This window comes from Neomonachus schauinslandi, chromosome 12 (assembly GCF_002201575.2).
Source record: "Neomonachus schauinslandi chromosome 12, ASM220157v2, whole genome shotgun sequence".
Taxonomy (NCBI): domain Eukaryota; kingdom Metazoa; phylum Chordata; class Mammalia; order Carnivora; family Phocidae; genus Neomonachus; species Neomonachus schauinslandi.
In genome coordinates, this window is record NC_058414.1 from 99078456 (window position 1) to 99101840 (window position 23385).

The window sequence follows — 23385 nt, forward strand, 5'->3', positions numbered from 1 at the left end:
AAGTGAGGGCAGGCTCAGCCCAGCACGGGCCTGGAGTCTGGCAGAGCAGCTGGGCCAGAGGGTCTGTAGAAGCACTGTGGCCGTAGGATTTGGGGTCTGAAGATCAAGGGCCACCAGTGAGCACGGGTGCATCGACTGCTGTTCTTCATTCCCGGTCGCACGGTCATCTGCCCTGGTATGGGAGGCCTGGCCTCCTTGAGACGTCCCAGGCTGTTTGAGGTGTTCTCTCTTGCTCTCTTTCTTGGGGTGGGGCTGGGAGGAGCCACATAAGCATTTTGCTTGCTTGATTCCTGACTGTTGGGTCATCCCCACTAAAAAGTATGGAGTGTTTTGTTCTTTGTCGTACTTACTATCCGTTTTATCTATGATCTTGTTTAAATGCCGTAGCGATAGGACCTCAGGTCCTTGCACGGTCGAGGCGAAGTTTGCTTATTAACAACAGTGACTCTCCCATGGTGAATTTAGAGCTGGCTGGGCTTCCCCCTGGAGTTGGCCTTTTCTTAGGCCCAGGCTGAGGGCCACGGACTGTGAGGGCTTCTGGGGGCGGGGGGGGGAGGGTGCCTGTAACGAAGTACCACAAACTGGCAGGCTTTACCAGCAGGTGGATCCTCTCACTGTGCTGGAGGCGAGGGAACCCCAACCAGGGCGGTAGGGGGCTATGCCCCCTCTGAAGGCTCTAGGGGACGGCAGAGGGTGCTCTACTCCTCTACTCCTCTCCTCCAGCCTCCGGTGGTCCCACGTTTCCTTGGCTTGTGGCTGTGTCACTTCATTCTCTGCCTCCATTGTCACTGGGCCTTCTCCCCGTGTGACTGTGTGTCTTCTCTTCTTATGAGGACACTGGTCATACCGGGTTAGGGGCCCACCCTACTCCAGTCTGACCTCACCCTAACTACATCTGCAAGGACCCTATTTCCAAATAGGGCCACGTTCATGGGGGACGAGGGTAGGGACTTCAGCATACCTTTTTGTGGACACAGTCCAAACCCCATCTCTGTCCCGTGAGCAGATTCCTGCCACTCCTTCACCTGCTCCCACATGTCAGGCCCCCACCACACTCTCACTGCTCCCCACTCCCTGGTGTACCCCTGGAGACACAGCGAGGCTGGCAGCGCTGGGAGGGAGCCACCAACTCCCCGGAGATTGTGCCCACAGGTGTCCGTGGCCTTCCAGGACCTGGCCGTGAGGTTCTCCGAGGAGGAGTGGCAGCTGCTGGGGGAAGGGCAGAGGACGCTCTACCGCGACGTGATGCGGGAGAACTACGAGACGCTGCGCTCCCTGGGTAAGGAGCCCCCCAGCCCTGAGGAAAAGTGAAGGGAGGTGGGATCCAGGACCAGGTAGGTCCTGAGTCACCCTGAGCCTGCCAGGCCTGAGTCTGAACTACAAAATGAACACCGTTTGAGGTGGTGTTCCTAGAGCCTCAGGCTGAGCTGAGGGCTTCGCAGATATTTTATGCCATTGTTGTTTCCATAGTCTGCACCAGGGTTGTGAGTAAGATTCGGTCCGGGCACCCCAGGACAGGCGAAACACTGAGCAGCCTGGTCTCTGAGCCTCCGGTGGCCCCGCAGTTCTTGGGGTTTGGGTGATCACGTGAACACACATGTAAACAGGTGCATGTGTGATTGTGGTAGGTGGAGGCCAGCTTCCATTCCCAGGGGCTGTCCCTCCCTCTTTTCTTTCCCAGGGACAGATGAGCTGCTCCCCCTCTCTGCCTTCCTGTCTCCTACGGAGCCTGGAGGAGCCACGGAAGGCAGGAGCCACGCTGGTGAGGGGCAGGAGCCTCCTAGGGGAGGAGGCCCCCTGGGTGAGTAATTTTGATAGTTGAGGGTCAGGCCCCGTTGGGTGTCCGGGGCCCAGGTGGACTCACTCTAGTCCCTTCCACTATGCGGTCCTCAGCCCCTGGCTTTACTCCTCAGGGAACACTGTGCCCTCAGCCCTTGCCACACTCTATACCCAAATCTCTCTGTGACCTTTTACCCTTTGCCCCCCTGGGCTGTGAACCTGGCACACTGTTGCCCGTTGTATGCCATGCTAGGAAGAAACCTGGGGTCACCCGCGGAGAGCACCCCCTATTCAAGCTTCCTTCCTGCCACTAATGTGCAGGGCCAGCCTGCAGCTTCCGAGGGTGCTGCCACAGGGCTGACCTCAGATGCTGGATATGGCCCACGGGCCCAGCCTGGGTGGGGCCTCAAGGGCAGGGGTGCCAGGAAGGGCAGAGGGCCCGGCCGGTGGGAGGGGTGGGGAGGCTGCCCTCCATGGCGTTCCCCTGGAGAAGTACCAGGTAATGAGGGACACTACCTAGAGTCCCCAGCCCCTAGTCCCGGCTGTGCCTGGGGCAGATCCTTTTTACTTCCCGGACGTCAGTCTCCCCTGGGCTGCTACCCACGTGGTAGGAGGATGACATGAAACTCTGGTTAGCAGTCGTGTGCAGAAGCGTGAGTGCTGAGCTGAGGGTGTGGGGGTTCACTGCGGCCTCTTCAGCAGGAGGCGCACCCCCGCACAGCCTGCACCTCACTGCCCTGGTGCAGCTGGTCAAGGAGATTCCGGAGTTCCTGTTTGGGGAGGTCAGCCCGGAGAGTGAGAGTGGGAGCGGGGCAGTCAGCCTGGACGGGGAGCGGGGGAGCCCCGAGGGTAAGTCGGACAATATCAAGTTCAAGCTGGTGCCGTGGGCCTGCCCAGCCCCTGCTAGACCCTAGGTGGAGTGGTCTGGGTCACGAATTCCCTGGTAGCACGTCTGCCCCCGAGAAGGCATGGGTAGTGTGGAGACAGAGCTCCCGGCCTTTCTCATGCTGGTTTCTACCTGTCGCATCATGCCCTGTGTGGTGGGTGAGGCCAGGTCCTGTTCTGGAGATGAGAAGGAAGCCGTGCCCAGTCTGCATGGCCAGTGGGGCCCAGTCCCCCAGCCTGTGCTCTGCCCACATCCCCAGACTCTTGGTCCTTCCCCCTGCTCTGCTCACCGGGTGCTTTCATCTCAGACCATACTTCCTCAAGAAGTCTGTCCCCACCAGCCCTGGCCTTTGAGCCTTCTCAGTGGCAAATGACACAGAAAATGGGGTGGGCAGGATCTTATCAGAACGAGACTGGGGCTATGGATGTATGTTTCAGAGCCCAGGAATGACAATGCAGAGGATACTGACATCCGGGTCATTGTCAATGGCACAGGGCAAGGAAGGGCGCAGATGGGACAATGGTGGGGGCATTTTACCCACTGCTGGGCTTAAGTCTAGTTTTGAGTGTCGTCTCCCTCCTCCCCAATAGCAGCTGTGACTGTGGAGACTTGCCCTCTCCAAGGCCTGCTCGGCTGCCTTCCAAACACGCCTACTGGCTGGCCCCACCTGGCCACCACATCTAGCAGCGGCTCATCGTCCAGCAGCCTGCCTGGAGCCGGGGGCCAGGGGAGCCCCGTCACCATCAGTGAGTGTGACCCAGCAGGGGCAGGGCTCTGACCCTGGAGGCAGGGGGACTGGACTCTGTGCCCTCTTCATTATCTCTAGGACTCAGTTTCTCTTATTGCTAAAGCGGGCTCGCTCCCCAGAGAGCAGGACAAGGGCCTCTGTCTGTAGAGCAGAGAGGAAGTGTGATACTCGGTCCCTGAGCAGCTCTCTCCCAGCCCTGCTTGCAGAGTCCTGTGTGATCATGCACAGGGAGTGGAAGGCAGTTTCCAACATGCCGGCCTGTTGGCAGGGGACACCCCTGTGTGCGCCTGACCTGAGTCTCAGACCTTCTCACCAAGGCAGCCCTAAGAGCGGAGGAGGGCAACTAGAATTTCTCTGGGGTCTCATTGTATTGCTAAAAATTCTTGCAAATTTTGCATTTGTTGGAATATCTTTCATTTAAAATATTTTAAATGAATGTGGACTAAAATTGGCTCTCCTGAAAAACAGACTCCATTTTAGGTATCACCTGGCAGATTTGCTTTGGGGGTCCACATGCTCAGATTTGAGAAGCATGAGTACAAGATTGGGCCCTCCGTGTCAAGGCTGCCGGACTCACTATTGAGCCAAAGTCAGAGGCTGGAGTTGGGGGGTTCCGTGTTATTCAGAGCAAGCAGTCTTGGTGTTTACAATGACACCAGAAGGAAACAGGGAAAGGAGCCCTGCCTTTGCCAGGACGGATTCCTAGGACAAGCCTGCAGGAGCTGACTGTGCCACAAATCCAAGTTTCCAGGACTTGGCTGCCCCCCAGGGATGTGTGGGGGGCTGAGGGGCCTGTCCTCTATGGGGACCAATCTGGGGCAGTTCCTCAGGGCCAGGAGCCAGGACTAGAAAGACCTTTCTGTCTCTCCTATAACAGAAACTCCTGACAAACCAAGACCTACAGAGAAGGAAGGCCCAGAAGCCCCAGGTGGGGAGCCCAGCCCTCCTACCTATAGCCCCAGCAGGAAGAAGGGCCACGGAAGACAGGAGAGAGGGACCCTGGGGACAGGTGAGAGGCTGGCTCTGCTGAGAGTGGGGTGTGCCCTGGAGCTGAGCGGGGGAGGGAAATGGAGGCATGCTCGGTTCACACAAGCCTGTCAGGTGGCTCTCTCATCTTGGCCCCCTGACAGCCCTACATGGCAGGTGTCCCTGTTCACACAGGTGGGAATCTCAGACCTTCTGAGAGTCCCGTAGCCGCCATCATCAGGGCGGCCCTGACCTTGGCTGGTCTTGCAGGTGCTGTAGGAATCTCTCCTGGGAGCAGCCCCTTGCAAGGCCTTATCAACTGCCTGAAGGAAATCCTTGTGCCTGGACCCCAGCACCCTGAGGTGTCCCGAGGCTTGCTGCCTCCTGTCCCCGGCCAGGGCACCTCTCAGCTAACCGGAGCAGAGCTGGGGCCCGAGAGCCCACCCTGGGCAGGTGAGTCCCCTGGGGACCTGTCTCCTCAGGCCAAGGTTTCTGAAGCCCCAGAAAAGCTCAAACTGCCTTTCTGTAGCTGTTTCTCTGCAAATACAGTGTCTTCCCAAAGGAGCATTCCCAACACGGCTGCCCCTACTGTCATTGGTGGCCTGTTGCTGGAGCCGGGTGGCTTTTTTAGGAGAATGACATTTGGTCAGCTGGTAGAAGAAAACTCAAAAACAGACTTGGCCTGGATCCTTTTGTTTTTTACTCGTCCTAATACGGGACCTTGAGGAGAAGCTGCCAAGTTATCACTGTGTTGACTCTTAAGTGGGCGCTTAGAGTAGGCGGTGGGAGGGCGGTGGGTGGGGGCGGCATGCTGGGGGCAGGAGCTGTGAAGACTATGAGAGCCTCCTGAAGCCTTTGAGCCTTGGTTTCCCCATCTGTGAAAGGGGATCATTGTTCCCATCTTCAGGTACAGTGAGTCTCAGATACAGTAACGTACTTGTGTGTGTGTGTTTGTGAAAAGCTTGGTCCTTAGAAGCTTTGCTTGGGGCCCAGGGAACCACGGGCAGGTAGGGACCTGTCCGCTCGCTTCTTTCCCCCTGGACGTGCCCCACCTTGATGCTGCACCTTCTCATCTCCCTCCTTCCAGCCGTCTGCTTCAGGGAGGTGTGAAGACAGGTCTTTTTTTTATTTATTTATTTTAGAGAGGTGGGGGGGGGGAGAGAGAGGTGGGGGGGAAGGGGCAGAGGGAGGAGGAGAGTCTTAAGCAGACTCTATGCTGCGCACGGAACCCAACATGGGCTCCATCCCACAACAGCTGCGCCACCCAGGTGCCAAAGACAGGCATTTGTAAACTAAGCCCAAGGAGACGGTGGCCTGTGCGGGTCTAAATGAACTGCAAGAAGACCCACATTTCCAGATTTCTGGCCCTTATCTGGACTGTCTACTTTTTGTTGTTTTTCATGACTGGGCTCAGGGTGAAAATGCGTTCCTCTTTTGTATAGTGAAGACAGAGGCAGCTTCCGGGGCTTGTCCCCTCCAGGGTCTGCTGAACTGTTTGAAGGAGATCCCGGAGGCCCAGCACAGGCATCCTAGCCCCTCAGGAGTAGGGGACCCACCACTACAGGAGGACCCAGGGGCCTGCCAAAGGAATTCTGGAGGTAAAAGCCACTGACTGGGCAGGGAGGGCCCCAGGACAATATCCATTTCCTTTTCCAGCTCCAAGCAGGCCTCCACATCAGGCCCTTAGGCCCTCGCCTCTGCGTGTAGGTCGGAGTTGCCACATGTTAGGGACCATCCCTGTAAATGGAGTTAGGCCTGTAGGAGGTGCTTCATCAGTCCATGATCACTATCCAGGTTGGCTGTTAGAGTAAGGCTGAAAGTTCCAGAAGGGAGGAATGGAGCGTAGGGAGGGGGAGGCCCGAGAACAGAAGATGGCCCGTGGACACCTGGGGCATAATTTTGAATTGGGTGCTCGCATCATGTTCATGTGGGCTTGGGTAGTGTTTCCACACACTGTAGCTCACCAATACTCAGTAGCTTCTCAGACTGCTGAGAAAGTCGAATTGACACAGACTTGCTGGCCTTGGAGGAAAGACCCTGATTTGGTGCCCCCCCGAGGAGCCTGATGTGGCGTCCCTCAGTAGAAACCTCTGGAAGCACCCCAGAGGGCTTGGGGCAAGATGGGAGTGTGAGCTGCTCCATGTGCTAGTGTTTGAGCAGTGATCGCCTTGGAGCCAGAGACTGCTGTGGAGGCCAGGGGTCTTGGGAGCCCTGTCCTGACCCTATAACGGGCTCATGGGGGCTTCCCACAGGGCCCAGACCCCTGCAGACCCCTCCTCCCGGGCCTGGTCCAGGAGCTGGCAGCGTGCTCTCTGTGGTGAAGATGGAGGACGGCTGGGCCCAGAGCCCCCCCGTGCCTGTGTCCTGTCAGCTCCGCAAGTGGACCCACAGCCCCTCTGCCGCCAGCAGCCAGGGGGGCGATGGAGAGACCAGAGGGGCCCGAGTGCCCAGCTGGGGTCCCATAGCTCAAGGTGAGGCCTGGGGGCATCTCTCAAGTCCTCCAATGGGATTCTCAGCCCCACCAACAAGGTTCTGCCAGCCCACAGGGGAGGGAGCAGGTCCAGCCCACAGGGGGAGGCCCTGGCCGTCCTTCTCAGGCAGTGACTCCCCTCTCTTCACCTACATCCTCCTTAATCCAAGGGCCTGGGAGCTTTCCATCGTAAGGATTTTAGTTTACAGAGATTTCCTGCCTGTCAGGAAGCTGGTCACTACATACATGTGGGTCTCTCCACCCCACCCCTGGGCTGGGGTACAGATTTGTCATTGCGCTGTAGGAACAGAGAGTGAATCAAAGTCCCTCACAGGGTGTCCTGCCTGGCAGGCCTCCACGCCTGGTGCAGGACTTGTCGCCCCTGCAGAAGGCAGGTTGGGGCAGCCAGCCTAGGGCCGGGCCAGGGGAACGTGCCTGAGATGGTGATAGGGCCATCTCCCCTGTCCCAGCCGGCAGTGCCTCGAGCTCACCCCTGGAAGCCCTGGAGGCCTGTCTGAAGGGCATTCCCCTGAGTGGGTCGTTACCTCCCCAGCCGCCGGCCACCTCTGGATTCCAGAGCCCTCAGCCAGGAGACCCCGGGTCTCAGAGGCCCGAGCTGCAGCCCTGCAGATCACACAGTGAAGGTAGACGGGGCCCTGGGCTCAGGGGTGCTGAGCCCATAGTTAGGTGCCCCGCTCCTCATCCTGGGCCTCTGGAGGTGCAGGCCCTTCTGTAGCCCCCTTATTGATGCCTCCCCCTGAAGAGTTCCCGAATGTGGTGGAAGCCTGACTCTTCCTGCCCACTGCCCCCTCTGAGGGCTCTTACTTACTTTCCAGCCCCATGAGACCAACAGTTGGGTTCACGTGGGTTTTTTAACCAGTGCTTGAGCCCCTAACCTAAGGGGAGACTCTTGTGGGAGATCCTTTAGGGTAGGTGTCCTGGTTGCCCACCCCCAGCCCAGGGCCCAGGGGACCTCTTGTCCGGTGGCTTTCTCATGATGTCAGCTGTGCTGTTTCCTGCAGAGGTGACTGGGGGGCCTCTTCTGGCTCTGAGTCTGCAGGGCTGTGTGAGAGGCAGCCCTGCCCTCCCCTCAGGTTCCCACAGCACCCCTCCCAGCTTCTCCTCATCCAGCAGCACCGATGGGGACCTGGATTTCCAGAGCCCTGGGGGCAGCCAGGGGCATCCGCCTGGAAAAGGTGAGCTGGCAGGCCTGAGGCTGGGGGTCAGTCCTGGGGAAGGATGAGAGGCCCCCTGCCCACCGTCATGTCTGACCCAGCCGGGGCAGGCTGCCATGGAACTGTCTGGAACAGAGCTGGGGATGTTGAGGCAGGAGCAGACACGGGACTTGTTGCAGGGTGGCGGTGGGGCGGAGCAGGGGGTGGGGGGGTACTTAGCTCCGAAGGGGCAGGATAACAGCTAAGACCCCTTACAAGATAAAAAGAGGTCTCCTTTAGTGTCAACTTTTTCCTTATCCCAGCCACAAAGAAATGCCTATAATATCAAACTGACCTCTGACTTAAGAAAAAATGTCCCGAGGTTCATGTAAAAGCACCTTAAGGAGTGTCTTTGGTGACCTATGTCTCTCCAAGCACCCGCCGCGCCCCCCCCCCCCCCCCCCCCCCCGGTGCAGAGGCGGCCACGGTGAGCTGTCACACCTCTTTGGAATTTTGCAGGACTCTGTAGTGTCCCCTCTTGACCTTTGTCCCCACTTGAATCATCCAGGCGCTCTTGGTCTGCCTTGTCCACGGACACTGGGTCCCCCGTTGGCTCGCCTTTGTATCCTCTTGTCTGCGGAAGGCCTAGAGCTGCCCCCGCACTCTGCCCCCGGCTAGCTGGAGCCCGTGGGGCTCTGGGGCCTCCCAGTGCCCGTGGCAGCCTGGATTCCTGCCAGGCTGTGGGGGCCCTTTCCTCCCCCAGTGCAGCCAACTTTTCTTCTTAAGTTTTAGTTTTTAATAGGCAATCACAGGGTTTTGTTCAAAAGCTATAAAAGGTTGCGGAGGAGAGATGATGTCTCCCTCCACCCCCCCCCCCCCAGCCCCCCCCCCCCCTGAGTCCCCACGTGCGTTCTCTCACCTTTCAAGGGCATTCTCTGCGCGGCCCAGCTGCTGGGTCCCTCACACAGGCGGCAGCATTCTGTACGCAGCTTTCCACCTTGCCTTTTGTTTTACCATCTACCTCTGGCATCTTCCTGAATTTTGTCCGCGTGTTTCTTGGAGCCTAGCAGCACCCCATCCCGCCATAGGGGTTAGCACATGGCTTGTTTGGGCGGCCTCTGTGGGTGCACTTAGCTTTCTAAGGAACCCAAACCACAGGAGAGTTGGTGCTGCCTTTTAGAAGCTTCCAGCCCAGCTCCCCAGCTCCCTCTGTTGCTGTAGGACTCAGGGAAACTGCATTTGGGGTTCTTGTAGTTGAACTTTGCTGTTCCAGCCCCGCGCGGCAGCCCAAAGCTCTGATACTCTCTCTTCGTGCCCTGCCTGGCCTGGCGTCAGCAAATGCCTTCCGGAAAGAGCATGGCCACGATGTCAGCTCACGCAGGAAGGGCCTTTCCTTTTTGGACTTTTGGCTCCTTTACTTCCTGCTGCTTCCACAGCTCTGTCACTAGAAATGCAGTATTTGCGGCTTGTCTTTCTTCCCCAAGTTGCGACACTAGTGTTGGCCTTCTCAACCTGCTACATCATATCTGGAGGTGAAGGCGCCTTTAGCGTTTCCCTCTGCCTAGCGGAGGGAGCCTCAGGGCCGTCTGCGGGCGAGGCAGCATGGTGGCCTCCCTCCCAGGGGTGGAGCAGGGTGTCATGCCTGTGGCTGATCGCCCTTGTCACAGCCCACTGGCCAGTTCTGTGTAGATGGCTCAGACAGGCTGGCTTCTTCCAGCGCCAGCCCAAGTGGGCCTGCCCAGAGTCGGGACTGACACGTGTTGGGGACCAGGTGCCTGGCATGACAGGTCCTCTGAGCCTCCTCCGTGGCCCCAGCTGCCCTGGCCACAGGGGTGGAGGCGAGGCTCCCAGGCTTTGCAGAGACTGAGCTCTGACCATCCAAGATTGCAAATGTTGGGTTTTCACAGGAAGCCCAGTGGGAAGCTCCCCGCTCCAGGGCCTGGAGAACTGTCTCAGAGAGATACCTGTGCTCAGGCCGCAGTCAGCCTCGTCCTGGTCCTTAGCAGGGGACAGGGGGTCCCAGAGAGCGGAGCCCAAGAATTGGGCTGCAGACAAGGAAGGTAAAGTACGGCTGCCCCGGCGTCAGAGAGCAGGGAAGGGCGACTTTCACACGGCCAGCCCCGGCCCTGTCCCCCCATGCAGTTGGCAGGCCCACCTCCAGCCCTGAGGGGAGAAGACGCTGTGGAAATGGCCTGGGCAGAAGCTTGTGTGAGGCCAGGAAGCCAAACAGTGCCACCAGCCTCTGAGTGGTGGGTGGAGTCGGGGCAGGATACCCAGGGCTGCATCGGGGCCAGGGCTGGAGCCGGGGCTGGGGGGCTGGGACGTGCCAAGCAGGTGGATTGCGAGCCCCGCCGTCTGCTGCTCCGAGTCCAGGCCTGAGCCAGGGCCTTAGCAGCACAGTATATTTCAATCCTCTGTGTCGGCTTCGAGTACCTTGGTGTCCGGCACATTCTCTGAGCTGTGGGGCCCCCAGGACTCCAGGTGGCCGGGTCTGGGGATAAAGAGGTCCTGGAAGATTTGGGCGGCTCCCGGGAACATCTGTAGGCCTAGCGTGTGTCCCACACCTGGAGCTCACGTGCCCAAGAAGCCAACAGTGGCAGAAGCTGTGCTCTGTCCATTGACTTCCTTGTCTCAGTGCCCCACAGGGCTGACAGGCCTCTTGGCTTCTCATCGAAACAGGACTGAGAGGCGAGGCCTGTGAGCCAGCTCATCTGGGACAGAGTCCGGGGGAAGCACCCACCAGGAGCTTCCGGCTGGCCAGCCCCCAGGCGCTCACCTCCAGCAGCGTCCCCATCTGCTACCAGCGAGGGCTCAAAGACCATGGGGCCACCAGGCCGGGGCCGTGGAGGTGGCTCCAAGATGGTGAGCTGACATCTGTCCTGGTGTTCCGTGGCATGTCTTCCCTCCCAATAAAACCTTCGACGAGGGACTAGATCCCCGCTTCCCTCTCCTCTGCTCCCTCCACCCCAGTGCAGCACCCGGCTGGCAGGCGGCTGGGGCAGTGTGCTGGCTGCCCCACGCCTCGGGCTGCGGGATGGGATGGGACGCGTGCTGGGGCGGGTGAGCGTTCCCCAGACTCCTGGTTGCAGTGCTCCGAGGTGTGCTGGAAGAAGACCGTAAATGGATCGCTGAAAGGAAGGGTGGGGGACGGTTTTCAGCGGCCTTGGGGTTTCTCTGGGAGACGACTGGTTATTTCCTTTATTGTAGTAGTTGCCTGGGGTCACAGTGGGGGTGGGTAACGGGGATGGGGGGATCTCCCTCTGCTCTTGCCACTGCTCATTTGTGCTTACAGCAGTGTTCCTTCCTAGCCCTGCCGGAGTGGGCTGGAAGGGTCTGGCTTATTTGGATAAATGTGGTATTTCTAAACATTCCCAGCAGAAGAGAACTGGCTCTGGGGGACTTCCTGTGGACAGGACTGAGTCTCTGCTCTTGGACCGCTGGTCCCGAGTGAAGCAAGTAGGGGCCGCCTGGCTCTAACACCCGGGGCCTGTCTGGAGCCAGACTGCTGGCGGCTGGTACCAGGGACTTGAGACTTCAGGAAAGTTCCCCGCTGGCTTTGCTTCTCGCCACCTTCCTTGGCCAGAGTGGGAGCTGTAGGGTCTCCCAGAGCCTGTGTGGGGCCATTGGCAGACCTGCAGGGGGACAGGCTCTGTGTGCCTGTGTACTAAGGTAGAGGGTCCTCCTGCCTGCCATCAGGCTGGTGGACGGGGTGTTCTTCTGTTGTCATTTGCGCAGGCGCAGCCACGAAGCCCTCCCCACTCCACTGTCTGGAGAACTCTCTGAAGGGGATCTTGCCTGGGAGGCCCCTGCGCTTCGCCTGCTTGGCAGGCCCCAGCCCCAGTCCCAGCCCCAGCCCCAGCTCCAGCTTCAGCAGCTCAGAAGGAGACGAGCTCTGGCAGCTGCTCCCTCAGGGTGAGCTTGCAGGGGACAGAGGAGGCCAGGGGGCCATTCCCTCCCTCGTCCCGGGGTGCAGCCGCTGCCCTGACACCAGCTTTGTGTTGCCAGAGAGGGACCGTCTTCCTGGCTGCAAGGCTCCTGGCCCTCTGTCCCCGCGCCCGGGCAGCGCCCCCACTGGCAGCAGCCCTGGTGAAGGCCCAGGGAGAGCAGAGCCCGCGGACCACTGCAGGCTCAGTGCAGGTGAGCCCGGGGACTCCTGGGAGGGGGCCTGGATTCTCACTTCGCCTGACTCTTGCCCGAAGTTCTCTGCTTTCGTCATGCTTGAGTTCCCTGCAGGTTGAGCCGGGTCTGAGAGAGAAGGTAGGGCACAGGGCCCCAGCATTGTTCAACAAGTGTCTTGAATTAGAAAGCCGGGCAATGAACCTAATACGTATACATGCTCTCTCTCTCGAACACGTACACGTTGTATGCGCTAATAACGTCTGTACACATATATAGTGTTGTGTTGGTCCCCAGCCTATCAGAGGTGATGCTCTCAGCGAGGGTTGCCTGGGGTGCTCTCCCAGCCCATGTTACTCGTAGGGAGCCCCGTGGACATTGACCCCTCCTTGGGGTAAATCCTGTGGTTCTTAGAATCATAGGGCGCATGTCAGCAAAAGCCATCAGGGACCCCGGAGGGACAGGATCTATGACCCCAGACCCTGCGGGGCACGCCGTGGGGTCCCCAGTAGAGAGGTACAGCAAGAGTAATGCACGCGCCCGGGACTCTGCCTTTACTTGGCTCCGGGGGGGTGTCCGGGTTCGGCGGGTTCACTCTTCACTGGGGAATTTAAAGCATCCGAGTGGGAGTTAGGGCACAGGGAGGGGGGAGCGGGGTCGCTCAAGTGGCTAGTTACCTAAATCTCCGTGACACTGGGCCTTCTCAGTAAGGGGCTTTCATGGCTCAGGCAGGGCAGCCTGGTTCCATGTCTGGAGGGTTTGCTCATCACTGTGTCGGGCAGCCGACGGTATGTTTACCCAAGATGGATGTCTTCTGAGAACTTCCAGGTCATCCTGTCAAGAAATGCCTGCCCCCCCCAGGCAGCCTCGCTCCTCAGTCCAGGCCTGACCCAGCGTCTCTCCCCGCAGGAAAAGCAGAAGAGAAGACAGGGGGCAGGTCCCAGTTGCCCTGGAGAGACGTGTACTCAGAAACCCCGGGCCGGCAAGGCCCCCTGGGCAGTGCTGGAGGAGGTAGGGGTGTGGTGAGCAGTTGGGGAAGGGAGCTCCCTCCCAACTCAGTCCTTGGCCCCTGCACTGGCTGGGCCGTACCCGTGTTCCTCCCGTGGGGCACGGCAGAGCGGGCTGGGCACGGGCCAGTTTTCCATGGCCCATAGGGCGCCCCCCTCACCAGGGTGGGGCCTGCAGACCATGGTCCTCTCCATCTGCTTCCTCCGGCCTTCACCTTGTGGGTGAGCCAGAGGCTTCAGCCCTGGCTGTAGAGGACTCCAGAACGAATCCAGTCTGCCCTCCTCACACATGCCCCAGCGGGCCATTTAGCCAGGGTTGGGCTCCCTGACAGGCCAAGTGTATCTGTCTTGCATCCCATTTAACCATTGTTTGAAAGTTCAATTTTTTTAGGCCATGTCCAAATATCCGCATGTCAGAAGGGGTATCCGTGCCCCAGGTGCTCTGTGCTCTTTCTGCAGGGGCAGCTGGGAACCCCTGCCCTGCGCCTCAGGCAGAGAAGAGGCCTGGTCCGGGGCCCTGCCAGCCTCTTGGATCAGCCCCTGGGCCCCTGTCCTGGAAGCCCAGGGTCAGTGAAGAATCCAGGGGTCCAGGGTCTGGAAATGGAAGACCAAGTGTTGCAGGTGAACATGGGGCTTCCCTGTCCCCTCAAGTCATCAGGAGCCCTGTGGGCATGGGGTGGGCAGGGGATAAGTGCCTGCGGTGGCCCCCCACCTGCCTTCCCTTCTCAGCTCCTTCCCGTGGGGCAGGCTGGCCGGAAGCCTGGGGGAGGCTTGTACCTATCAGCCTTCATAGGGTCATAGGCGGGAAGGGTCTCCCCTTGAACTCCAGATTGCTATTTCATTGTTTTCTCACAGAAATAGCTGTTTTTTTCATAAAAGTACTTTCTAGAGGCGAGCCTACCAGTGTAGATAACACCCAGATTCAAAGTCTGGGGTTTGAGGAGTCTTTCCAGAGAGATGAGGAAACGGGCCCAGTAGTGTTGAGCGACCTGGCCAAGGGCATCCGGAGAGACGGGGTTCTCCCTCACACCCGACCCTGAGCAAGCTCCTCCTGTACCTATCAGAGGCACGCGGAGGGAGCGCGTGGGGCTGGGGTTTCCTGGCTCCCCATAGGGCCTGTGCCGAGACCCTCCCCCGAGCACTTGGCTGGGGCCCCCGTCGCTGGCTCGCCCTTTCTGCCGCTCTGCAGGCACAGCCGTTGTACGAGAGCACCGAGCTGGCCAGAGGTTGCCAGGCCTTAGCTTAGATCCTTCCTGAAGAAGCTGACCAGGCAGCGTTCTAGCCCATCGGGGGTTCCCACGGTGCTCCACAAGTCACTTCTTTCTGTCTGGAACCTGGAGGTGTTGAAGAGGGGGCAGAGCTGGGCTGGGGTGCAGAGGACTGGGGGAAAGCAGGTCAGCCCCACCAGTCCGGGGTGGTAACCGGGCTTTCTTGTGAGGTTTGTCTGGCGTGGAGGCGAGTTCCACGGGGCTTTACGGTGAAGGATTAGGTGATTTTTTAAAAAAGTAATTTAAGATCTAAGATCCTATGACTCTGACCTCAGAATAGGGAGGGTAGAGGTCAGGATGGATGTGCTGATGAGGCCCCTGCATCACTAGAAGCATCCCTGCCCCTCGCTGCTCTGGCCCTCTTGGGCCCCTCTCCCAGATGCCGTCCACAGCCTTGGCATCTCGCTGTCTGCTGAGCTTTCTCCAGACCCTGCCTACTGATGCAGCAGGGCAGCGTTAGGTGGCCTGGGATGCCATTTGCTCTGGAAAGTGGTCCTTCTCCCAGAAGGTGGGAAGGCCACTCACTGTCCTAGGAAAGCTTGAGACCAGCCCGTGGCTTATCCTGTCCATGAATTTGGGGAGCAGCCAAGAGATGTGCCACCTTTGATGTCGTGAACACTGGCATCCATATTCTCAAGCCTGAGTCACTTCTGTCCCATCTAAAGCCAGGCCTTAGTGGGTGGGGAGGATGCTGAAGGGGTCCCCTGGTGGGAGAGAAAGGTTCGGACAGACCGTGAACTCTCATCCTGTGTCCCTGCTTTGGTTGTAGCCGGGACCCCTGGGAAGCCACTTCCCAGAGGCCTGCCTGAGCCGCCCCCTGCAGCTGCCATCCGTCCGGCTTTGCCGCAGGCGCCCCCCCAGCCGTGCCCCTGCGGAAGCTCTGTGCAGCCCGAGCTCCGCAGCCTTGGCGCCGCCCTCTCGGAGAAGCTGGATCGGCTTGCCGCGGCCCTGGCAGGCCTGTCTCAGGAAGTAGCCACCATGAGGACCCAGGTGGATCGGTTAGGGAGGCGCCCTCGGGGCCCTGGGCCAAAGTGCCAGGCTTCCTGGCCGTGGGCCCCCTCCCGGGGACCTCGCTGGGCCAATGGCCCTGCTCACAGACACCTCCCCTACTGGAGACAGAAGGGCCCCACCAGGCCGAAACCAAAGATCCTGCGTGGTCAGGCGGAAGGCGGCAGGGCTGGTGACGTCTTAGGCCTCTCCTGCCGAAGGTTCCGCCCGGTATCTCAGCTGCCTCCAGATGCCCCCACGGCAGAACCTTCTGGGCCCAACTCCAGCCCTTCCCAGCAGCCGCTCTCAGCACGCAGCTGCCATGCCGTGGTGCCTGTGCATCCTTCCCTTGGACACACTGGGGGTCACCGGAGTCCCCCCACCCCTTCAGTGCCTACTGCTTTACCCCCGCAGATGGCTTCTGCGGCCAGGGTCGATGCAGAGCCGCAGTTTGCAGCCACGGTGCCGCCTGGGGCTGGCAGCCAGCCCAAGGATCCAAACAGCCTGATGGCGGGGGGCCAGAGAGCCCTTGAGGAGCAGCTGTGGGGTGGGGAACACAGCGCGCCGAGGTGGGGGGCCCCTAACCACCTTCTTCATCAGCTCAGTCCTGCTGAAGCTGTCCCGAGCCTGGCCACTTCTCCTAGGGGCTGTCCTGCACCCTTACCCTGCTCCAGCCGAAACTTCCCCACTTCTGGGCCGTGAAGGGGCTGGGAGTTCCGCCTTGGCCTGAGCACCCCTGACTCCAGGACGCTGTTCGCTCAGGGAGGCCACTGTTTGGGGTGCATTTCTCAGCCACGCCTCTGGTCTTCTTGGCTCAGGTTCATTCAGATGCTGCTTCCCCGTCCTGTCCTTCCCCCTGGAACTGTCCTAGCTTGCAGGTGACTGGAGTGCCCGCACGCGTGTGTGCACCACGTTCGCCTGGGCACTCCAGCAGCTGCAGAGGGACCATGAGCACCCGCTTCCTAGCATCTGCCCTTCCTGATCTCAACACTGAGGAGGGCTTGGCCCTTGCTTTCCTGGTAAATCGGGGGCATGGGTTTCACTTGGAGAGAACCCTGCCCCTCGGCTGAAGCTGGATTTGCCCGTATACAGGAGAAGTGGGGGACTGAGGGAAAGGCCCTCGGCTCCTAGGAAGGGGCCCCGCGGGGCCGGACCAGGGCCGCCGTTGGTTCTCTTAGCAGGACAAGTACCTAGTCGGCTCAGCTGCCTGCCTCTCCGCACCATCGAGAGAACTCCGCAGTGTCCCGGAAGGCTGGGAAGATCAGCTGCGGAACAGAATTCCCAGATGGGTCCTTGGAAGAGCCCCACACGTTATACTGTGAGCACAGACCACAGACCACAGACTGGGCGGCGTGAACAACACACACTCTCACAGCCTGGAGGCCAGAGTCTGGGGTCAGGGTGGTGGCTAGGCGGGTTCCTACTGACGCAGTGAGGGAGAGTCTGCTCCAGGGCTCCCTCCTGGCTTCTCACTGGTCATCTTCATGGCCACATGGCTTTCTCCCCGAACGCGTGCATCCAGATTCCCCCTTTGTGTAGGGGCAGCGTCGGACTGGGCCCGCCCCAGTGCCCTCACTGTGACTTGATCACCTCTTTAAAACCCTGTCTCCAAGTAAGGTCATGTTCTTAGGTACTGGGAGTTAGGACTTCAACATGGATTTCAAACCATAACACGTGTAAGGGACTGGGTTGGTCTTCTTGAGTTCGTCTTGGGAGGAGAGGCATGACTAAGGTGTCTCCAGGCCAGAAGGACCTGCTCTGGGCCCCACCCCACTCGGTCGTATATTGGGAGTCCTGCCTGTGGCTTACCTGCCTCATGTCCTTCCCCAGGCTCAGATCTTTTCCCCTAGCCTAATGTTCCCACTTTCGTCCTTACTGGATGTGAAGAATCTTCAGGAACTGTGTGCACGTTGTCCGGGAGGGGCCGCCCGGCCGGGCTGGCATGGTCAGCTCGGCAGTCAGGGAACCCAGGTGCCAGTGCTGAGGCCCAGGCCAGCTCGGGCCCCAAAAGGGGCTATAGGCTTGCGGCTGTCGTGCCCGCTGCAGATCCCGGGACACATGCAGGGCTGGCCTGTGCTCCTGGCTGCCCCTCGGAGGGAAGGGGGAGGGGCTGGGCTGCCCGCTGCTCACGGCGGGGTGGTTGGCGGGCTGGTTGCCGTGTGTTCAGGACTGAGTCCCAAGAGGACTGTCTCGGAAGCTAATGTCTAGAAGATCATGTCATTGGATGTTTAAAAGAGGCAGTGTCTTCACATGTAGCCATACTTGGTAAGAGCATAAGGAACAAAAAACTTCTAGACTTTCCACTCAAAGACCTCAGGAAGATGAGTGAGTTCCTTTTCGGGCTTCAGTGAGCGAGGGCTGGGCACGTGTCAGAGCCGGTGGAGAGGGGAGGACAGGGCTGGGGGGAGGGGCAGAGGGTGCTGTCAGTAGGAGGAGGGTTCTGGGCACCCCTGCTCAGCCCTCCCTCGGTCCTGCCCACTGGCCTCCTGTCCCTTCTCCCCCTAGTCAGCAGCGGTCATGGAGGTGGTCAACACCTACCTTTGAATGGCATTTTAAGGTTTTGTTTGGTGGACTTCATGAATATCGGGCATCACACAGACCCTGTGCAGCAGGAGTGAAGGAGCAAATGAGCTCAGAGGGCAGAGGTGACCTTGAATTTGCAGAGCCTGTCCTTGGCAGAGCCTGCAGGAGCACTGCACCCCTGTTGGTGCTTGGCAGCCGGGCTCGGGCCCTCACCCGCTGGGTGACCCTCCTTCCAGCCTTCACCTGCGCTGCAGACAAGGATGCTCGGGGCGAGCCCAGTCTCGGTGGTCCACATCCAATCCGACCATATAGGAAGCTCAGATCTTTTTTTTTTTTTTAAGAATGTGGAAAACAAATAATAAAATGAATGGTAAGAAGCTTCCTGATCTGCGTGTTCGCCTCACAGGTCCGCTGCCGCACAAGCACAAAAAGCTTTTATGGGTGTTAACTGGGAAATCTAGAATCACTCATTTGGTGGAAAATCCGTGTGCAGTTTAGTCCGTGTGCATCTCCTTCACCTACTTCACAAGGAAATGTGGTCTTTGGTGAGAGGAACAGAGGGGCCTTTTTGAACTCAGGAATTCCAGGGGCCTGGGGGGGGGGGGCGGGGGGAGAGCAGAGAAGGCTGAAGCTCTGCCTGCCCCCATTGTGCGGAATCTTCAGCGAATGGCTGCGGACTGACCAGGGTACAAACCTCCCCCACCCTGAGCTCATTTCAGGGGCCCTTGAAGTCTGCCCTCTGCCTTCCAGCCTGTAAAGCAGGAAAGTGAGAAGGGGCTTAACCTGTCAGTCTGAGCGGGCTCCCCACAGCCTCCAGGCCGGTGGAGGGGTCCAGTGGGAGGGGGGCTGCCAGGGGAGTGGGGGGGTGCACGGACCACAGTTTGCTGCCTGATGCATCCCCTGATGTCACCACTCCCTCCCGGAGGAGCTTAACACACTGGCAGACTGACTTGACTCCACTTTTGTGTGTCTTTCTGTTTCAGATGTGGCTTCTGGAAAGAGCCTACAGTGGGACTTTATTTTTTAATCCAGCTGGACAAGTTCTGTTCTTTATTTAGAGCCCTTAATCCATTTGTGTGTAATTATGATAGATTTAGATTTGAATATACAGTCTTATTTTATGCTTATGTTTGTCTCACTTGTTCTGGGTTTTTTCCCTTCGTTCCTGCCTTTTTATCTTTTTTAAGGTTTTACTTGTTTATTTGAGAGCGAGCGAGCAAGGGAGGAGCAGAGGGACAAGCAGACTCCCCGCCGAGCACAGAGCCCGACCCGGGGCTCTGTCCCGTGACCCCAGGATGATGACCAGAGCCAAAATCCAATCATGCGTAACTGACTGAGCCACCCAGGCGCCCCTCCTGCTTTCTTTTTAATTGACAGTGTTGTGGATTTTGTCTCTTTGGTCATTTCGTCTTCCCTCTACTAGCGTCAACATTTATTTTTATTTGTTTTAAGATTTTATTTATATGACAGAGAGAGACCCAGCGAGAGAGGGAACACAAGCAGGGGGAGCGGGAGAGGGAGAAGCAGGGGGAGCGGGAGAGGGAGAAGCAGGCCTCCCGCCGAGCAGGGAGCCCGACGCGGGGCTCGATCCCGGGACCCGGGATCACGACCTGAGCCGAAGGCAGACGCTTAACGACTGAGCCACCCAGGCATCCCTAGCCTCAACATTCAAAGAACTAGGAGGAAAAACATCCATATTTACAATCATGTTTGGAAGTTTTTAGCACATCTTTTTCAGAAATTGATAGAACAAAGCAGGAAAGATACAGATTTGAACAAGCCAACTAATAAAATTGGCTTGATGGATGAATATACAGAACACTGAACCATAGGACTACAGGAGGCCATCCTGTGTGTTTCCGGCTCCTGCAGCTGCCTTGCTGGGGGGCGGTGTGGGGCAGGTCCTCCAGTGACACCCCCCCCCTCCCAGAAGGCACGGAGCCGAGTCCTAGGCAGTGGGCTGGCATCCAGAGCCTTCCGTGAGTGGCCACGTCAGTGGGACTTCTGTCAGAGCCGGGCTGGGCTTCTCGCCACTCCCTGTGCAAGCTGAGTCAGCCTGCTCAGGTGCTTTGCTGCTCCCCGCCCTCAGTACCCTTCCTTGGTGGTCACGTTTTGTTTGACTAAGTCCACTTTATTAGCAAAGTCCAAAGTGGGTGCCTCCACCCACTGGGTGCAGATTCCTGCACTGGGAAGGGATAGTCACAGCAGTGACGGCTCGTACTCCGTAAGCACTCCCCTCTGTCCAGGAATGGTGCTAAGGGCTTGCAAGGTATTTAATCCTCAGAGCAATCTTAAAAGGTAAAGTTTGTTATCTCCGTTTTACGGGTTCAAGCACTGAGCTTCATGGGTACTGAGTTCAGTAGCTTGTCCTAAGTCACAAATCTCAGAGGTAGTGGGGCCTGACTCCGCCTGTTATTGGGGGCTGCTCTCTGCTGCCCCCTTCCGTTAGTGCAGCCTCAGCGTTCCCACGTGACCCTGTCGTTTCACATTATAATTGTATCGCTGAACAATATTCCAGGCAACTGAGGCCCATCAGTTATTTAGACATCTTTCTACTGTTTGCCTTGCAGTGAACAGCTTTGTGCTCGTGGCTTTTTTTCCTGTTTTCAAATCTCCAGAAATAGGATCACTGAATATGTGCATTTTAGGGATCTGGACAGGGAAAGTCTATTGTTTCTAAACGCATAATTTCGTTGACATTAGCAGTAGCTAGCTGTGTCAGTTTTACAAATATATATCATGGAGTGGGATTGATGTTTTTCCCTTTAATTTCAACCCTGCAGAAAATGTGAAAGAATGGTACAATGAACATCCATATACACTTCATCCAGAATTCACCAGATGTTAATATTTAGCCACAGTTGCATTATCTGGGTCTCTCTCTGTGTCTCTGTGTCTCTCTCTTTCCCTTTCTCTTTCCATATATATGTAGATATTTTTTTCTTTTTTGCTGAACCATTTGTAGGTATATTTCAGACATCAGGGTATTTCACTACAAAATATTTCATCATATATCTTAAGAGGAAAAATCTCCTATATAATCATACTATTACTAACACCCCGCAAAAGATTGAACATTGATATAATAACATCACTGCACAGGGACACCTGGGTGGCTCAGTTGGTTAAGCATCTGACTCTTGATTTCAGCTCAGGTCCTGATCGTGAGATTGAGCCCCACGTCAGGCTCCGTGTAGAGTGTAGAGTGTAGAGTCTGCTTGAGATTTTCTCTCTCCTCCCTCTGCCCCTCCCCCCATGTGCACTCTCTTTCTCTAAAATAAATAAACCTTAAAAAAGATCACTGCACAGTGCATAGTCTATATTCAGAAATTTTCAATTGTCCCCTGAATGATTTTACAATTTTTTTGTCCATGATTCAACTAAGAATCATGCATTGCATATGATTGCCATATGTCTCTTTCGTCTCTTTTAATCTAGAACTTCCCTTACTCTTTTTTCTTCTGTGACATTGACATTTCTTAATAGGTCAGAGAATTTGCCTTGCACAACATCCCATTACCTGGATTTGCCTAATTGTTTACTCATGGTTGGATTCAAGTTCAACATTTTGAGTGAGTCAACGACATCAGTGACATTGAGTGCTTTCCATTGTTTCATGTCAGGAAGTATATATTGTCAACCTGTTCCATGATGATAAATGTGATCGCTTGATTACAATGAAATCCACTAGATCTCTTCCCTGTGAGGATACCTCTTCCCTTTGTATAGTTGACCCTCAAACAACACGGGTTTGAACTGTGTGGTCCAGTTATATGTGGGTTGTTTTCGATAAATATGGTACAATAATATAAATATATTTTCTCTTCCTTATGATTTCCTTAATAACATTTTCCTCTTGCTGACTTTATTGCAAGAATACAGTAAATAATAATATAACATACAGAATATATGTTAATTGCCTTTATGTTATCAGTGAGGCTTCTGGTCAGCAGTAGGCTATAAGTTAAGTTTGGGGGGAGTCAAGTTATAGGTGGACTTTTGACCTCAACCCCCACATTATTCAGGGGTCACGTGTAATTAATTGGCTATTGGTGAGGTGATTCTTTGAGACTTTGTATATACCTTTCAGGTGTGTTAGGAGATGGATTTGTACCTTGAAGATACCTTATTATTAATGTGTGCCTCAAAGATCTGTGTACAATGTTGAAATTTTGTCCTAAGATCTGTAAATATTTGGAGAGAGAGAGAACCCCCCTGGCCTGCCCACTCTGCCTCTTCTCTCCGTTCCTGCAGCCAAGCTTCCTGTTTGCTCTGCTCTCACCCTTCATGGCGCATCTACCCAACGCACAAGCCTCAGCGACGTCATAGGCAGTCGGGCTGTCCAGGTGTGGGCAAGACATGAGGGAGGAGAGGCATCTGCCAAGGAGGATGATTTCCAGCTTGCAAAGCAAAGCACTCCTCTGCCTACTGGCTGAGGGAACAGGGCAGAGGAGCCCGTCACGACATGGGACACTGAGTCTCCTCCCTGGCCCTGGGGAAAGGCATGGAGAGCCAAGCAGAGGGGCCAGTGAGGAGTCCTGAGCCTTCAGCCAAGGCCCGGCCCCCAGGAAGGGGGAGAAGGGTGCAGCTGGGGAGAGAGGCTCCCCCCACCAGGTGCAACCCTCACGGTGGGCCCTGCGGTGGCCTTAAAGCAGAGGTGGCCGTGGACCACCGCTGGAGATACTGGTGGCTTCGCTACCGGCCCTCAGGCTACTGACCCAGACGCCGCACAACACCACGTAAGATGCGCACTCTTTCCTGACCCCACTTGGCACCGTCAGGCAGCCTTGTGCAGTCACGTTGGGGTGGGCTGGGCGTGTGGGCTGGCCTCTGTGCCCCAAGCCAGCCTCCGGGCAGGAGGGGAGCCTCAAATAACACCTTTGAGCACTTTTTACTCAAGTCAGGGAATCTAGTGTTTATTCACGGGAGTAGTCTGCGAGGGCGGACACCTTTGGGAAGGTGAGGAACCAGGTTTGAAGAGAGAAGTTGGGGGCACCTGGGGGGCTCAGTCGGTTGAGCATCTGACTCTTGGTGGGGTCTCAGGTCGTGATCTCAGGGTCATGAGATGGGGCCCCGCAAGGGGCTCAGTGCTCAGCTGGGAGTCTGCTGGATGTTCTCTCTCTCCCTTTGCCCTCCCCACCCAAATTAATAAATAATAAATAATAAAGGGAGAAGTCTCACATTCTGCTGGGGAAAGCCTAAAAAGGCCTGCTGTGGGCTGAACCGTGTTTCCCCCTGCCCCCACCCCATTCACATGTTGAAGGAAGCCGTAGCCCCCAGTGGGACTATATCTGAAATAAGTAATTAGGGTGACAGGAGGTCATGAGGGTGGGGCCCTGGGCCGATGGGATTTGTGCCCTTATAGAAAAGAGGCACCAGAGAGCTTGCTCCCTCCGTGAGAACACGGGGAGCCTGCGAGCCAGGTAGCGAGGCCTCACAGGAATCCAGCCAGCCGGCGCCTTGATCTCGGACTCCCAAACT

At 57.2% G+C, this 23385-nt stretch overlaps 1 protein-coding gene across 1 annotated transcript; it reads left to right on the forward strand.

Moving 5' to 3' along the window:
- The first annotated feature begins 1230 nt into the window (after positions 1–1230).
- Positions 1231–16083, forward strand: KRBA1 (KRAB-A domain containing 1). Its single transcript, XM_021692807.2, has 17 exons — positions 1231–1279; positions 1682–1801; positions 2482–2628; positions 3256–3411; positions 4291–4422; positions 4659–4832; positions 5822–5977; positions 6632–6850; positions 7320–7493; positions 7872–8045; positions 9911–10063; positions 10683–10865; positions 11739–11915; positions 12009–12140; positions 13029–13130; positions 13586–13747; positions 15164–16083. Exons 1-17 carry the CDS (start codon positions 1246–1248, stop codon positions 16081–16083), a joined length of 3315 nt encoding a protein of 1104 aa, XP_021548482.1. The 5' UTR covers positions 1231–1245.
- The last annotated feature ends 7302 nt before the right edge of the window (positions 16084–23385 follow it).

Excerpts from the sequence above, each read along its gene's own strand:
- KRBA1 (XM_021692807.2), top strand. The coding sequence starts at position 1,246 with ATGCGGGAGAACTACGAGACGCTGCGCTCCCTGG. Across the intron at positions 1,280-1,681 it reads CGAGACGCTGCGCTCCCTGG|GGACAGATGAGCTGCTCCCC; the intron begins GTAAGGAGCCCC and ends TTTCTTTCCCAG. Across the intron at positions 4,833-5,821 it reads CGAGAGCCCACCCTGGGCAG|TGAAGACAGAGGCAGCTTCC; the intron begins GTGAGTCCCCTG and ends TCTTTTGTATAG.